Source organism: Glandiceps talaboti, chromosome 6 (assembly GCF_964340395.1).
Source record: "Glandiceps talaboti chromosome 6, keGlaTala1.1, whole genome shotgun sequence".
NCBI classification, from domain to species: domain Eukaryota; kingdom Metazoa; phylum Hemichordata; class Enteropneusta; family Spengelidae; genus Glandiceps; species Glandiceps talaboti.
In genome coordinates this window covers 23,872,762-23,889,607 of record NC_135554.1, presented here as the reverse complement: position 1 = coordinate 23,889,607, position 16,846 = coordinate 23,872,762, and the positions used below count along the sequence as shown (strand labels likewise).

At 35.5% G+C, this 16,846-nt stretch overlaps 1 protein-coding gene across 1 annotated transcript; it reads left to right on the top strand.

The window, feature by feature from the left end:
- Window positions 1-41: 41 nt before the first annotated feature.
- LOC144436644 (nucleoporin NDC1-like) lies at window positions 42-13,763 on the top strand. Its single transcript, XM_078125483.1, has 14 exons — window positions 42-173; window positions 1,796-1,916; window positions 2,596-2,697; window positions 4,279-4,502; window positions 5,096-5,161; window positions 5,496-5,604; window positions 6,174-6,313; window positions 6,876-7,050; window positions 8,104-8,232; window positions 9,244-9,477; window positions 10,420-10,581; window positions 11,730-11,830; window positions 12,298-12,455; window positions 13,669-13,763. Exons 1-14 carry the CDS (start codon window positions 114-116, stop codon window positions 13,730-13,732), a joined length of 1,845 nt encoding a protein of 614 aa, XP_077981609.1. The 5' UTR covers window positions 42-113; the 3' UTR covers window positions 13,733-13,763.
- The last annotated feature ends 3,083 nt before the right edge of the window (window positions 13,764-16,846 follow it).

Below are 16,846 nucleotides of genomic sequence, written 5' to 3'. Positions count from 1 at the left end.
GGTAATTATAAGGTCAAAGGTTATGCAGTCAGGATTTCCACAAGCACTGCTGAGCATGGCGGAGCTTTCAAAATAGCCGCCAATCTCTCCCAAATGTTTGTCAACTGTATGAAATGATAAGCTCCCAGAATAATGCTAAAATGGCAAGAGTTCATCACTTGCGTATGAAAGAGGTGAGCGATTTCATTTTTAGACAGACAGACACATTTATATCACTCTGAAGTTGACGTTATTGCATGTTGAAATCAAAATCAACCATTCATAGTTCAGATGGAGACACAGTCCATAAACTTTTCAAGTGTAACTGCTATTACGATTTAATATACATCTTTGTGAATTTTAGTAGAAAGTTGACAACGTGATTTTTAGCAGCAAATGACATTTGTATTTATAATCCAATGCCATTACAAGCAGTAATTTGGGTCATGAGTATAACCGACCATCATCATGGAAGTAATACACATTTAATACAATGTGGGTCTTTGTCGTGTGTGTGTGTGTGTGTGTGTGTGTGTGGGGGGGGGGGTTCCAGTTCATTGGATTATGTGTGTGTGTGTGTGTGGGGGGGGGGGGGGTCATGGGGATGTCCCAGTCTGTGCAACATGCCTATGCAGATGCATGTGTGTATTTATTTGTCTGCCATTGTGCCTATGTGCTACTGCCAGCACTTGCATCATTTTTGAAAAAGATGGGGACATCCAATATTTTTAAAAAGATGAGCCTAAACATTACTCATATTTCTAGCAACATTTTAATTCCCTTAATGAAATCCACTTATGAAACTTGCCCAAACAGAGTTCACAAATATGTCACATGATGATCACATGATAGTCACATGTTGTGATCAAAGTGGTACAGTATTTGTATCTAAATCATACAAAGACTTACACTATACTGATAGTGTTTTACAATACCTGGACTGCAATTCTGAAGATCTGCGATTAAAGCTGATGGACAACAGTACCTCTTTTCACCGACAGACCCCTTTTAGTTTTGCCCTGAGGAACACATGCAAACACTGGTTTAGTCTCAGAGTGATACTGGGACTTTTGTCAAGTTGTGAATTTCACAATATAACCTGAAGGTATAAACATTGTAGCCAAGGGGGTCTAGCAGCTTTGGGCAGATGTATATACCCTTGTCAGTGTAATTAAAATCAGTGATTTTGCTAGACCCTTTTGGCTTCACTGCTAGGAGTCAGCACTATATGACCTTGAGTTGAGTAGAACTGAATACAACATTGTAGTCTGAGGATCCAGCAGTTACAGCATAGATCTAGGATCTATTGTTACAGTAACTAAACTAAAGATGATTTGACACAAACTACCCTGTACAATTATTAATGGAATCAATGCAAGTTTCTAATGATGCACTTTATTAACTAGTCTCAGTAAGATGTGACGTGACATGTGACATGCCAATTAGCCAATACTCGCTGGAAAGAACAGACCAGTGAGGGTAGAATGATCTGACACAGTGTATCTTTCAGTCTATTTGGTAAACCTAAATCAAGCAGAAAGAAACGTAGATTATGAAACAAATTAGTTGTTAGGGTCATTGCACTTATAATTTGTGTCCACTAATCTTCAGTCGTCATATCAAACATGTTAAATTCAGTCTTTGTGTTTTGCTAAACTTGTAGTTATTTGTCCAAACAAATATCCCCAGCCCCACACCTCTGGTTGAGAGAGGCTTGTTTGTTTGTTTGTTTGTTTGTTTGTTTGTTTGTTTCAATTTGAACCAATGTAATTCATGAATGACCATGACAATTGAAATGTACTCTTTGTGATTCTAGGTGTTTACATGGAGAAGTGCTGCCAGTATTGCTTGGTTAGCATTGTTACTGCCACTCTTCATAGCAGTCTGTGTGGTTGTAATTAGAATTGATATACTCCATCCATATGTCTGGCTTGTAGGTAAGTTGTGCTCTCTTATACTGTATGTACATGTTACTTTCAGTTTAGTCACTCTGTTATTCATGAAAATGTTCATTTATTGGATCATTAAAACCACAGACAAGGAAAATAGTCTTTTCCTTGTCTGTGGTAAAACATACAAAGTAGAACTTGGATAATTTGATAACATTACATTTTTGACAATTACCACAAGGAGTTTTAGTATTTGTGAGTAACATTTCATCTGTTCTTGTCAAGGGGCTTTGTCAAACTGTCTATTTGCTTCACCATCAGGTTAATGGATTTAAGTCTTTGAAAGCCTGTTGACTCAAACAGGTGAAATATTACCTAAAAAAATAAACTTGGTGCATGGAATAACAACAGTGCATGTTTTTGAAAAGGTTTGGGAACCCTGGTAATAGATGGGAAGAAAACATGTAAAATTTTGCACGGATTCCCTGACCTTACAACATGTACATGTGATTTTGATGGGGACACTTGTAACACATTGGGAACGATTTTGTGCAGATGATTCATCCCCTGCAGGAAAATGTATAGGTTGTCACAGATAGCTGACAAGGATCCTGAGATCTCACTGTTTCCAGTATACAGAAGTTGATGTAAACCTTAGCTGATCACTGGAGTTTTCCGTAGACTTTGCCATATTATGTCTGACAAAGTTTTCTTCTTTTGATTGCAGGATTGATAAATGATATCTTTTCACTGTCTTCAGTGTTAAACAGTCTTCTGATTGGCACAGTCTCGGTTTTTGTAGCTGTTTTTAATCCCAAATTTTGCACAGGTAAATTTTCTCTGCCATGTGTGAATTTAAAGTCAAAATGATAGTTTCTGTATTATCAAAAAAGTGTTTTGACAGCAAACTATTAAATAATACTCTGTATTGTCATATAACTGGAATGTCTCAATAATTTGAGTGATGTTCACTCAAGGCTAGATGTACGGTACACGCACTTTGAGAATGTACAAACAAATAGTGCCAATAGCATTTCAACATAGCTGCCTATGCTAAAATAATTCACTCAGAAGTCAGACCAAAAATCACATTTTCACTGTCGCATATTAACTTGAATAATGTATTATCTAGACAGTCCTAGGAACATCACTACCAACTATCAAACCAATTTGCCAGTTACATGTAGAACTTTTAATCAAAATTCACATTTTTAAACTTAATTTTCATATCAATGATCTGGTTATTTTGCCTTCAACAATTCAGTTATTTGACAATACAAAGAATTGTTATTATTGTTAGTATAGGAAGTAATATGGTTTAACAATAGGGTTTCTGAAAAACAAATAATATTATACTGATGCTTCAGCTATAATGTGAAGTATTGGAATTAGAGGAACCAAACCAAACTGTCAGTATGTAGATTAAATTGAACACCTTGCGCTCATCCTCAAAACACACAAACGTGAGATTTAGGCTTGGTGAGAATGATGTAAATAGTTGATTGTGAATGGCTCCAGTGTCCCTTATTATTGTGATCTTGGATTCCATATACATGTGTAATGATAGTAAGAATGCAGCATTCATGATAAAGAAAAAATAATGGAAAACCTACTTGAGGCAAGGGAGGAGGCTTTTCTTGTATTGACTCTGATGTATTTTTCACTCCCTCTTGGCTAACAAACATCAAAGAAAAGTAAAACATTTGGTGCAGTGATGCACTGTAAACTAGACATCTGTCTACAATAATTGATACTATCAAAAATACTGTACATTGTAAGTGAGAACATTTTGGTTCAAAGTATTTTCTCATTTTCATATTTCTACCACATATCTGGTTGGTGTTAGGTCAAAGGTGACAGTCCAGGACTGATGTTGCATACTACATAGTTCAAATATAGCTAGCTATGTGATCACGGTACACACTTATGATGTCATCTATGTCAAGTTACCATTAACAATGTTGTGATTTTCCTCATCTAGCCATAGAGGGCATAATTTTTTTTTAAATGGTCAGATTCCAAAAAATATAGGGTTCATCGGGACATGAGAAATATAGATATAAAAGAGGCCACCCGAATTCATGTAGGGCTATGGTAATGATGGTGGGGTGGGGGGGGGGGGGGGGCTACATGTACATATTTAGCATCAAAAGTAGAGTGGTGAACTTATGTATTTTATTTCAGTGACACTCAATGTACAACATCTATACCATAGACCCTACTATGGTTGTACACAGTGGCTGGGGCTAGACTGGAAGATTCATTGTTCTTTCCTCATACGTATATGCTCCATGAGTGGTTTAATACATATGTGTAAACAATGACAGATCTACCAGTCTAATGGTGAGGCCTGCATGTGTGTCAAAACATTGAAACCAGAGTCATGGTGAATGCTTTCATTTCATTTCAGTGACTCCTGATGTACGTTGTAACAGACTGGCAATATTATGGCAAGCAATTAATCCGTATAGACTTTTCCATGCTACATGTCATGGCATAGCTGCTGCAATAATCACTGGATCTTTGATTCGTCTGTCTGATCCAAACTCAGACTTTCTCATCATGGATTGTTCAGAACACAGTGGATGCCTCAATGAAAAACATCTCTTTATCATGCTACATGGAACTTTACTGGTAGGGAATCTTATCTGATTTAGGGGGAATATCAAGGTATATTGACCAGGGTGTGAGGTATTGGAGTGGGGTAGGGATATGTGCTGAAATGATTAAGCCAAAATATTATTTTCCCAAAATACTTTTAGCACAGTAGACGGTACCCCAGGCAAAAGTAATGAGTCTCATTTGACTGTCTGTCCATATGTATCCAGCCATATTTCTAACTTGTACATACTGATATCTTTCAAACCTGGCACAAAGGTGATATACTATTATTGGCCCTTCTTTGCAACATTGTGAATTTGACCAAATAACAGCCATTTGATCAAATGACAACCATTTTTTTTAGCAAAGTTCAGTAGCAAGTCTGAATGATAAAAAAATCAATATTCACCATCATACAAATGTTCACACAACGTGTAATGAAAATATCATAGCACCAATGGCATTTATACCTTTAGATTGGGTGGCATTACCAGGGCAATAATATGTAATATTTACAACTTATCATATACAGTCTGCTTGACCTCAGATTAAGTCTGTTGTGTATGATTTACAACATATGAAGAAACTGACACTATTTTGTCTGTTTTGACCACTGTCGTATCTAGGGATTCTGTTATAGTTTGCAGTATTTTTGGAATTCTGAAAACTACATAGCATTTCCCATTATACAGGTAAGAAAACTTACAAATGTATCACTCTCATGTGAATGAGTTGATATATGCAACACAAGTGAATAGACAAAACTAAGAAATGATTTTGGCAACAATGTAGAAAAGTGGACCAGCTATACACTACAATAAATGTACAACTGCATTCAAAATAGGGTATTAGAGTTGCTACAAATGTAGCATGTTAGGAACTGGTTAAGTTTATGAAAATGACAGAATTAACAAATACATATACACACAGCATACTTTTACAAGTGGTTTAAATTATATTAAAATTTTCTAACTTAAGTTTAAGATCTTTAAACTGGAATCATATATTCTTTTTTTCTATCAATAGAAAGCCAAGTTTTTGAGGGTCAAAGGTCACATTAGGACATGTATGGTAAACTCGGCATTTAAAACTTTGGGCACCATGAAGTATTTTTATATTGTATACTTCCTGTTTGGTAAGTAGTCAACTGAGAAACTCTCCAAATTAGGTCCATGGAAACCAGGCAATTGGTATATATGTATTAGACAGATGACTAGTATGTAAAGGCAATCGCATAGTTATCTCTTTGTTTGGTTACACTTACATTATCATAGAATATTTATGAAAGAGTTTTGCCTCAAACAAAAGTCTTATTTGAGTACTAATTGTACAGTGACTTCAGGGCTGTAATAGGTGGTCAGTGTTCCCTCTATGGCTTATTTGAATAGTAGTCTGTCCATACAACATCATGTATTGTGTACTCGCTGAGGGGTTTGCCCTTGCTACTCAGGGGGATGGTTGTCACCTGACAGTACCCTGGGTTCACCCATAAAATCCCTCTCTATCATTGATAGCGTTTAGTCTTTGTTCTATAAAACCACTCGTAATCAAAGAGGTCAACATGTCTTTCCATCATTTCCTGATGAAAATGTTATTTCAAATGTAATAAAGACTAACGTAACAACATAAGCGACGTCCTCTCGTGCAATGCATCTTGGAACTGGAAAATTGACTATTGAATGCACTGACCTTTCCTTTCCATAGGTTCCTGGTACTATGAACCGTTAGATACTATCTGGTTTTTAGCTGACTTTACTTTGTTCTGGTCTGTACTTGTGTCTGGTACTTTCATTTTGACATCATGGTTTATGGCTCTACATCTGTTCAAGGTCTACACAACAGAGGTATGTACCGGTATGCATTTTAGCTCTAAACTCAGATTTAGCTTATTTCTCTGAGACAATTTTTGTGCTGAAATAGCTCAGTGTATTAGTAACTAAATGTAGTAGTAGTAGTAGTAGTAGTAATAGTCGTAGTTGTTGTTGTTGTTGTTGTTGTTGTTGTTGTTGTTGTTGTTGTTGTTACCTTACTGGAATCTAGTTTTTGAAGCGACTACATAGCTTTCATCTGAATCACTCAGATGTCATCAGCATAATGGTGTTGTGCTGTGTAGTCAGGTGACCTTCTAATGGAATCACCTGACAATAGACAATTGTAAATAAGTGGGAGATGGTATCAACAGTCACAGTTAAAAAACAAACTAGATTCCTTTAAGGTATCTCTACTACTACTACTACTACTACTACTACTACTACTACTACTACTACTACTACTATGTAAAATGGAGTGACAGTCAAGTATCAACTTACAATAAAACAATAATTTTTTGTTTCATAATCCTGATGAAAATCTACATATTAAAAATGATTTAATTTACAATGTCACATTGTCTTTGTTGTTTTGTAGGCATTTATCTTTCCTGTAGAGACAACTTTTGCTGAGGATGAACACAAGTGTCTAACAAACGTGTTGAATTACACAACCATGGCTTTAGTACAATACCTGGGATATCTAGACCTCTGTATCTTATCAGAACACTCTGTGAAGAGAAGAAAACAAATATTCAGTCTCAGCGAACCAGGTGAGAAAATACACCCTTTCGTCTCCTCTCGTATCAATTGTGAAAAAGTTGTAAGTTATGTCCATTAGGGACATAGCGTACTCATTGGTGTTTGGGTAACCATGGTTACCTAGATGCCAAGCTACCTATCTTCTGCTGAGTGCTTGTATGATGTAAGATTTTATTCAAAAAAAAAAATACTCAATACTAGTACTTGAGTCATGTATAAGAAGTATTTGTTGAAAGTCCAGCCAGTAGCTTATAACCAGTGATTGATATGACTTCAAAGAATGGAAAGGTCTGAATTTTGAAATAAAGATATGCATTTCTTGACCTTGTATCTTTTATCACTTTATTCACCAAGATAAATCATGTCGTAGGCCAAAATAGATAATTGCTTTGTTCCGGTTACCCAACCCCCACCTATCTTTTCACTGCCGACCCTAAACTATTTTTTTACGTATTCGAGAAAAAAATAATAAAATTGCGAAACTTGTAAAGTCTCTTGAGAAATAGTGGATGCAAAAACTGCCATCAACTTAAAGGTGATTCAAAATGCTCACATTCACTATAGATATATATAGTAAATCCGAAGGGAACTGACTGAAAAAAGGTCATTTTAAGGTGTTTGCAGACGCTTTTTAAAAGTTTTAAAACCAGAATGCGTTTCACAAACATGTCGTCTAGCAAATTAGCGATAGTGAATGTGAGCATTTTGAATCACCTTTAAAAAGACACTCTATAACTGTTCTTCCAATCTGTACTGGCTTTACATCTGAAAGGATGAAATAAACAACACAGAAACCATATGGAAAACACTATACTCTTGCCCAAACCCCCTAGTTTGACTACAAATGTATACAATATGTATTGTTAACCCAAACCCTCTAGTTTGATTACAGTTGTATGCAATATGTATTGTTAACCCAAACCCCCTAGTTTTACTACAAATCTATACATATGTATCGTAACCCAAACCCCCTAGTTTGACTTTAAATGTGTACATGTGTCTCGTCTGCACTATTTCCCCAAATATGAACTATTCTAATATTTGTACTCTTGTTTATACACTAGGTGGTCATCCCCACAACTGGGACTCAGTCTGTAAAAACAGTATGATCTTGATAAAAGCAATGGCAAGTAAATTGGAAGCCTACCAAGATGTCGTACAATTAGACAGGTTGTGTAATGATACAACACAAGGTATATTCTATGGGTTTTTTTTCCCCATTCCAATCAGACATACACAAGTTTGTTAACTGAACTAGGATCACCAAATAGAGTTGAAAATTGGTTTTGAAGGAAGGAAGTACAGTGGACCTTCGATAAGTCATGGGTCGGATCAGAATAACTGAAACTTATTGAGGGTTGCGAGTTTGCGAGTTACTAATTGTATATTCGGAATCACACAATGAAATGAAATAATACAAAAACTGCATTCATAATAATTGTTTGTAAGTTTTTGATGACAGTAAATGTGACTTTTCCCAAATTGCAGCAGAAGATGAAGAACTCTTTTGTTTTCAATTGTAGTCTATATATTGATCTCAGGAAATTATTAATAGACAAAATAACAACTTTATTTGCCAAAATTTACTAGTGAATATACATGATAAATGACAACATTTCCCATTGAAACCACAAACATTACTACATGAGGTTTTCAATCACAGGAAGTACACTATAATTGAGACATGTGATAACCATTTATTCATTTCAGTAAACAGGTTCATAAAGTTGGAACTTCAATAATATAGTTACGTTCTTCGATAACACAACCAAGTTACTTTTGTTCATGTGTATGTTTCGGCAAAGTGACTGTTGCCTTCCTCAGGACAAACTGAAGATGATTACTGTTCACCACTAGGGACAATTTATTCACCACATCGCCCTCTAGTGGTGAACAGTAATCATCGTCAGTTTGTCCTGAGGAAGGCAACTGTCACATTGCCGAAACACAGACATGAACAAAAGTGACTTGGTTGTGTTATCGAAGAACATCAACTTACTATATTATTTATTCATTTATTCATTTATTTAATGTTGTATACTTTGTGGCTTATAAACCAGAGGGCGGGATGTGGCTCTTTCTTTGTATGCTGTACTAAGAACTGTATTTATTATATGACAAGTCATAGGAAACATACAACAGCATCGGTGTGTGCAAACTTACCAGTACTAGTAAAATAATACTAGGTTTCATATCATTGACAGATATACTCCGGCAAAACAACATCTCGATCACTTCACCAGGTTCCAGCTTCAGTACAGACCCATATGGAGCACTGTCACCACGTCCATATATGAGTCCTATTGGAGAGTCACAAAGCAATGCTGTGAAGCGACTAGCTTTTAAGGGCTACACTACAGAGTCACAACGACCTAATGTAAATGGTAGCATGCCGACACACACAGGATACCCATCAGACTCTGCATCACAACCATCAGGTTAGCACCCCCTCTAGTGGTACTAGACTGACATAAAGATGGTCTATCTACAAGTCTCTAACACAATGATCACAAAACAAGTAATCAAAAAACAGGGTGTACTAGCTATGGGGATTTGGTGTACTGGTATAGTCACGGTCACACCTTGCGGTCAATTTTTTAAAGAATTGCCACAAGAGGGCGCACTATATGTGGAATATGGCTGTGGCAGTGAGTTCTTGAATAGTATGTCATCTCAGATAAATTTAGTAGCATATTTTGACATGTTGAGTAGGCAACCTGTGAGCTTTTGTTGTGAAACGCTAGGAAATGATGACGATTCTTTTAAAGAAGGCTATAGTACTCAACTATCATTGCCTTCACTTCATGTCCAATAGCTGCTTCTCCTAGAGGCCAAAGTATGCAATCGTTTGTCTTTCTATTAACTTGAACATGGCATATTCTAGTTTGATATCCTGAACAGCGCCCCCATTTGTTGGCACTGTGTTTCATCAAATAGGGAGTTTGCCTTTGCTCAAGTTTTTGAGGAAGACTGGAAAAAATTGAATTACTTGAAGCTGTTGATCTTTGCAGCAACAATTGTATGAAGAAGGACAGACACTCATTCAGTGTCAACATGAATTTATGACAATATCAGGAAATTGGCCATTGCACTTTCTATGTTGTTCTCACTAAGACTAGGAAAGTTTTGGTCTGCAACAACCTACTTAATGACACAAAGGTTCATTTTCACTTCATAGTTTCCGAGGAATGACTTTACCAACACATATTCAGATTTCAGTTTTCTTGTACAAGTTTTCCATGGGTCTTCAACATTCATCATTTGAAATTACAGACTGTCAATCCAAAATGTTTTGGAGGCAAATTTTATAATCTTAGTGATGCAAAGTGAAATCCCATATTCCAAGAATAACAAACTACATGATTGTTTTTTGATAACAGGAAGGAATCACACAGATAAACCCTTAACATCTAGTACAAGGGGTAGGATAACTTTTACAGATAGGACAGAAAGGTTATTTTCTTACTTCAAGAGTCCTTTACCTGTGGCTGTCAGACGACAGTTGTTTGCTGATGCTCAGCTGCATATCTGGGCTTTAACAGGTAAGTGTAAAACATTTTCGATCAACTCCATTGATAGCATAGATTTCACAATAATTGGCCATTGCACTTACTATTTATGTCATTTTCACCATCCAACCATCTCTAACATGCACATGTTTTGTGACTGAGAAGTTCACTCGTACATCTTTTACCACTGTCGTGTGGGTTTAAACCTGCACAGTGGTGAGTTTGATTTAAAATGAACCAGATCTGTATATAAGAAATGGTTATGATCAGTATGACCCTACCTAATAATGCAAGTTTTACCCAGATACTGTGGTTTCCTCCTGGTTTAACACTAAGGCACTGCTCAGTCTGATCATTCTACAAAATCTCTGAATTTATTTGCACGATAAAGATTATTATTATCTATCATTTTGGCTTCTTTTTCAGTACAAAGGATTCTTAGATCACATGTTACCTTCACAAGTAACAATCCTGTTTTGTTCCCACAGTTATCTTACATGCACCAGTTGTTAACAGAGTACTAAACTTGAAATGTTGATAATTTTACTGTTTTAGGAACTTTGTTAGTTACTTACTGTGATAGTGCCCTCTATGGTCATCTTTCGGAATACAGTTTTCTATTGTCTTTATTTTGTTCTTTCTACCTTTCATGCTATTACTCTAGTATTGCAATACTTTTCACAATGTTGAAACCTTGTAGAAGTCTTAATTTCTAAATACACCTAATCACATGTAGGTTTAGTAGGATTGACTGGATCATAAAAGAACCAAACATTGTTGGGGAAAGAAAGAGCTCTGTACTGAAAATTAGCTCTGACACCTCCCATCAACATTTGTCTTTTTTTACATAGTGATACTTTATTTTTCAAGTACCATTACATGTATATATTGCATCATATTATAGTGCAAATTACCTTGTATTGTGTTGTAGTTCATTATATTGTATTGTATTTTATTTTTGTTTATTGTATTACATCATATTGTATATTGCATTGTATTGTATATTGTAGTTCATTGTATTGTACATTATATTGCATTGTATTGTATTGCATTATATTGTATTTTGTATTGTATTGTATGTGTATTGTCTGCTTAAACTCATTCTACTAATTTACAGTTAGCTATGTGTTCTTTTTTCAGTGTGTATGTTATCTTTACAAATCTTGTCCTTTTTTTACCAGGTTTGTCACGATTAGTGGCAGCATCATATAATGAGGATGACTTTGGTGTTGTCCAGAGGGCTTTGCCAGAAATCTTATCAGCAATGTTGGAATTACACAGTGTAAGTTTACTCCAAGGTCTGCTTCTTATTACTGTTGTCATTAAAGTATAATATAACAGTTTTCCCACCGTCATTGAGATGGCTGCATCAGAAAGAGTGGCATTACTTGATATGAAATATTTATCAGGCTGTCATGGAAACAGTTGCTGTGCCAAATTGCAGTGTTACTTTTGATGTCAAGTTTTCACAGCAACAGCATGGGTTCAGATTTCAAATGTAGTCAGTTAATGTGCTACAATGCAATTGCCATTCATATCTGTATACTAGTATTTACATTGTTGGTTGCAGTCCGAAACTGTGAGATACACCGTATTCCACCTTCAAAGGTCTTGAAGGCCTTAAAAGGGGTTGATTGATGTCTGAGAGTGCCCTGATATGGTGTACCACAGACTGTTGAAATCCACATTACAAAAGAAAGTACTTTATATGATAACACATTTTTGTATTTTCCTTTATTTTTTCACCAGGCTCTTGATAAGTATTGTAAACTGCCAGTACCTACTGCCAAACTAACAAAACAGACTAAATCTTCAGTACATCCAGGAGAGCAACTCAAAAATGCTCTGAGAGAGACAGTAAAGTCAGCTATTTACAGAATTGTCACTACTTTTGGAGGAAGTCTCAGGTATTGCACCATGAAATTTGGCTTTTTACCAATGTGCATCATTTTTAAAGTGTTACACACCTCATTCATTTCCTTGGTCATAATTTATCAATCATCACATGGTATGGGCAATTTTTTCATTGTTACACAAAGATGATGTCATGATTATGCCTGTACGAGCATTAACACACACACACACACACACACACAAACACGCGCGCGCATGCATGGGCGCACACACACTAAAACTTGACAGTTCATGTAATATACACACATGTAACATAGTTTTGACAGCTGACAAAATGACATCACCAGCTAAGGAATGAATGACTATCAGAGTAGAAACTCTCAGGATTTTTGCAATTTTCTTAAGACCTACTTGCCACTCTTATGTCAGTAAAGGATTCAGTAATTAAATAAATAAAGTTTTGCAGATTCTAGTGACTTGTTGCTTTGAGATGAATCACTGTCATCATGAAATAGCCCCTGTGAACTGTGCATATTCCTTTATAATATTTAGGAATGTGTACCATGCTGGAAATGGATGAGGTGTATTACAAAACACATATTGACTGGTCTTACTTTGATAACATTTCATCATTGATTGTGGGTCACCCCAACACAGTTTGTTTCTCAAGGGCATAGTCTATGAGAAACAGTCTATATTCAGGTGACTCAGTCATGTTCTGTTTCAAAATTAAGAGGAATATCCTAAAGCCAGGCGCAAACTAGAGCAATCAGCTGAGCCAAATTTCATTTGTGGCAATTTCCTCATGCCAAAACAATGGCTACATGTATTTGGCCAAAAATTGACACATTTGTCTTATAACATCATGAAAATAGTTATTGACGTAGAAGTTTACTCACCTATGTTTTAGACTGGGGCAGGACATTTTGTAATTATGTCATCGCCATGCATGCACTCTTAAGAGAAAATCATGAGCAGAATGAATACTCACGTTCAGGCACACACATAAGGAAAAATTCACTCATGGCCAAAATTATCAAACATACTAGATATCTGGCTCACGGCCACGGATGACTAAAATCTCATGAATATTTGCCTGCACACGCGAAGAATTGGCGAGAGGAAATTGCCACAAGTGAAATTTTGCTCAGCTGATTGCTCTAGTGTGCGCCTGGCCTTAGAGAACTCATGTCTTCATTATCCGTCTATACATTCATCCATTCAATCACTGAACTCATTTGAATACTTCTGACTTGCATTCTACAGATATGTGAAGATTTCAACTGATAATGAGCGACAATTATCCCAGTTTATGCAGGGTAAGGTATAAACAGTACCAAACCATGAGGAACAACAACCACTCCCAGTGTATGTGGTACATGTACTGCCATAGTCTTCCACGTATAATGCAAGCCCTTCCTGTTTTTGTGGTTCATCGTTCATTTATAAACCCACCACCAGGTTGTAAAGATGGAAATAGTATTACAAATCAATTGATAGTCATCCACCAAAAATAGAGATGACTTTGTGTGGAGACTGACAAGACATGAAAGGGATCGGAACAAGATATTTAGGAATATACTTAGCGTAACAGAATATCCAAGATGGTGGACTTGCAAAGACAAGTGTTGTGAGACATATGCCTATGTACATCTGTATTCATTTACTGTGAAATTGTTGAAAACAGAATGTACACCAGGACTGACATTCTTAAAAATGGCAATGAGAAAACTTGATATAGAATCATGCATCAAGTATTGGTGTCATAATGAATAGAAGTTAGGATACTTTAAGATTTTTTTTCAAGAAATTACGAACATTATAATGAATTACAATTGGTTAAATACACTACTGATTGTGTTTTGAATATGCCATATTGTCGGTTTATACCAAAGTACCAGCCATGTCGCATGTAAAGATTGCAAGACGGCACCCCAAATTTGGCAATGTCAGGGCTAATATTTGGTTATTGACACCCATTGTATTGGTATTGGTGTCATAATGAATAGAAGTTAGGATGCTTTAAGATTTTTTTTCAAGAAATTACGAACATTATAATAATTTACAATTGGTTAAATACACTACTGATTGTGTTTTGAATATGCCATATTGTCGGTTTATTCCAAAGTACCAGCCATGTCGCATGTAAAGATTGCAAGACGGCACCCCAAATTTGGCAATGTCAGGGCTAATATTTGGTTATTGACACCGATTGTATGGCAATGCACGAAGCTGAGACCAACATGTGTGAAAAAGAACTCATAGTATTACAATAGTGGTTGTCGGTTGACATGTTTTGACTACTGGTAATCACTACTAAAAAGAAGAGTACATTGAGAACAATATAGAAATTACTTGAGTAGCATCTTCATGTCATTACGCTGCAATATGCGATCTATTCTGATCTTCAATTCTGGCCCCAAAGCGGTTTGTGAACAGCACTCCTAGTGGACAAACTAGGGGAATTTTTTTTTTATCGCTTTGATAATAAATATAGTGGTATATTATGATTGCACACACAGGTCATTGGAAGATGTTCTTTAGTCAGAAATGTACACGCTACATAATTTTTTTATTTTGAAAATTAAGGGATGTCACTGTAAAAATCTTGATATATAAACTCATATTTGGAGTATGAAGATTGAAAATCTTCATGTTGACTTCAGTATTTTCTGTGTTTCAAGTACATGATCAACAATGAGAACTGATAAAAAAAATTGCCAGTTTTGAGGTGTATGGTTTTCATTATACCATGTTTTGGCCATGTGAACAGAAAAAACTAATTTTAACCATCACACTTTTCATTATTTTGGCAACTTCATGGGTGTCATGACAACGTACAATGACGTGAACTAACAAATTTTTTTGTCAGTTTTAGTGTGCATAGTTTTCATTATATTCTCTACAAAATAAAATGAACAGAAAAATATGTAAATTTTGTCTTTTCGAATTTTCATATACCAGTATTAGTTTAATATAATTATTAAAGTGGCTATATGGAAAAGGATTGGGTATTTATTTTGGATTTTTAATTCATAAAACAATTTTCATGGCTTCCCTACTTGAAAAATCAATGTTAAACAACATTCACAAAGACTGTGTTTGTAACTCAATACGTTGCAAAAAGCTAAATAAAATGTGTAAAAAGTGTGTTATACGTACAATAACAAAGATTTTACTCCTCTATTAATCTTTTGCAACAAGGACTTGGCATATGTTGTTTCACATTGATTTTTCAAGTAGGAAATCATGATAAAATTGTTTTATAAATAAAATATCCCAAATAAACCTCCAATCTTCATCCATAAGGCCACTTCAGTAGCATAACAGATCTTGGTCTAGAGGCTATCCACGACTTTCAATCCTGTGGTGAAGGATTCAAAGCACCAGATAGGCTTTAGACTGAACAGACCTGGGGTAATGATATAGGCATAGTGATTGTGTTTATTCAGATGTGTATGTGTGTGTGTGTGTGTGTGTGTGTGTGTATCATACAGTATGTAAGTATGTGTGTATGTATGTATGTATGTATGTATGTATATGTATGTGTATATATGTATGAACATCAATGTTACATTTGTTAAGTTCTTTTGCCAATGCCACTTCTTGTGTGCATGGCTAAATAAGTATGTATGTAGGTGATTGTGTGTGTGTGGGGTGATTATGTGTGTGTGTGTGGGGGGGCACATGTGTGTGTGTTTATGTATGTATGTATGTATGGGTGGGTGGGTGGGTGGGTGGGTGGGTGTTTACATGTGTGAACAACTTATCCCCAAGAGTCGGCATACTTTGGACCAACTGCTTTATGACTAGAAAAATTATTGCATTATACTATCCATGTGTGATTCAGCCAAAAAATGTTATCCTTGGTTAAAATATGATTGAGAAGTCATATGGTATTAATTTTATTTTGAATTTTCCATCAATAAAACAAATTCACTTTGTTTCTACTCAAAAAAAAAATTCAAACAACATGCACCAAGTCCATTTTTATAACTCAAATATTGCATAAAACTAAAAAAATATGTAAAAAGTTTATTGTACATATTGAAATGATTTTTAAGTAGACTGGATAAGCACAAGTAATCACTATGTCGTACCCAGTCTATGTCTATCCCCGTCACTTCACCCATATATGGAATTGTTATTATGTATTATGAATGCATACATTTTCTGTATGTACCACAGTGTTTATAGCATCCATATCAAGTGTAAAAGTACTGTTTCATTTGCTAATTGACATATTATAAAGGCCACATACCTAAGGCTTGTAAATAAACCAATTGAAACAGCATACTTTTACACGATATGAATGCTATATAAACGAGTATACCACATAGAGAAAGTGCTTTACTTCAGTGTTACTCGTTGTGTAAATGATAAATGTATTTTCAGGCAAGTACATATACCCTCCCACAATGGCATAACATTCAGGTTTTTTAAT

Bases quoted from the DNA above. Each gene is read 5' to 3' on its own strand.
- LOC144436644 (XM_078125483.1), top strand. From the start codon at position 114: ATGATAAGCTCCCAGAATAATGCTAAAATGGCAAGAGTTCATCACTTG. The intron at 1,917-2,595 runs GTAAGTTGTGCT...TTTTGATTGCAG, and splicing joins TCCATATGTCTGGCTTGTAG to GATTGATAAATGATATCTTT. The intron at 6,314-6,875 runs GTATGTACCGGT...GTTGTTTTGTAG, and splicing joins TCAAGGTCTACACAACAGAG to GCATTTATCTTTCCTGTAGA.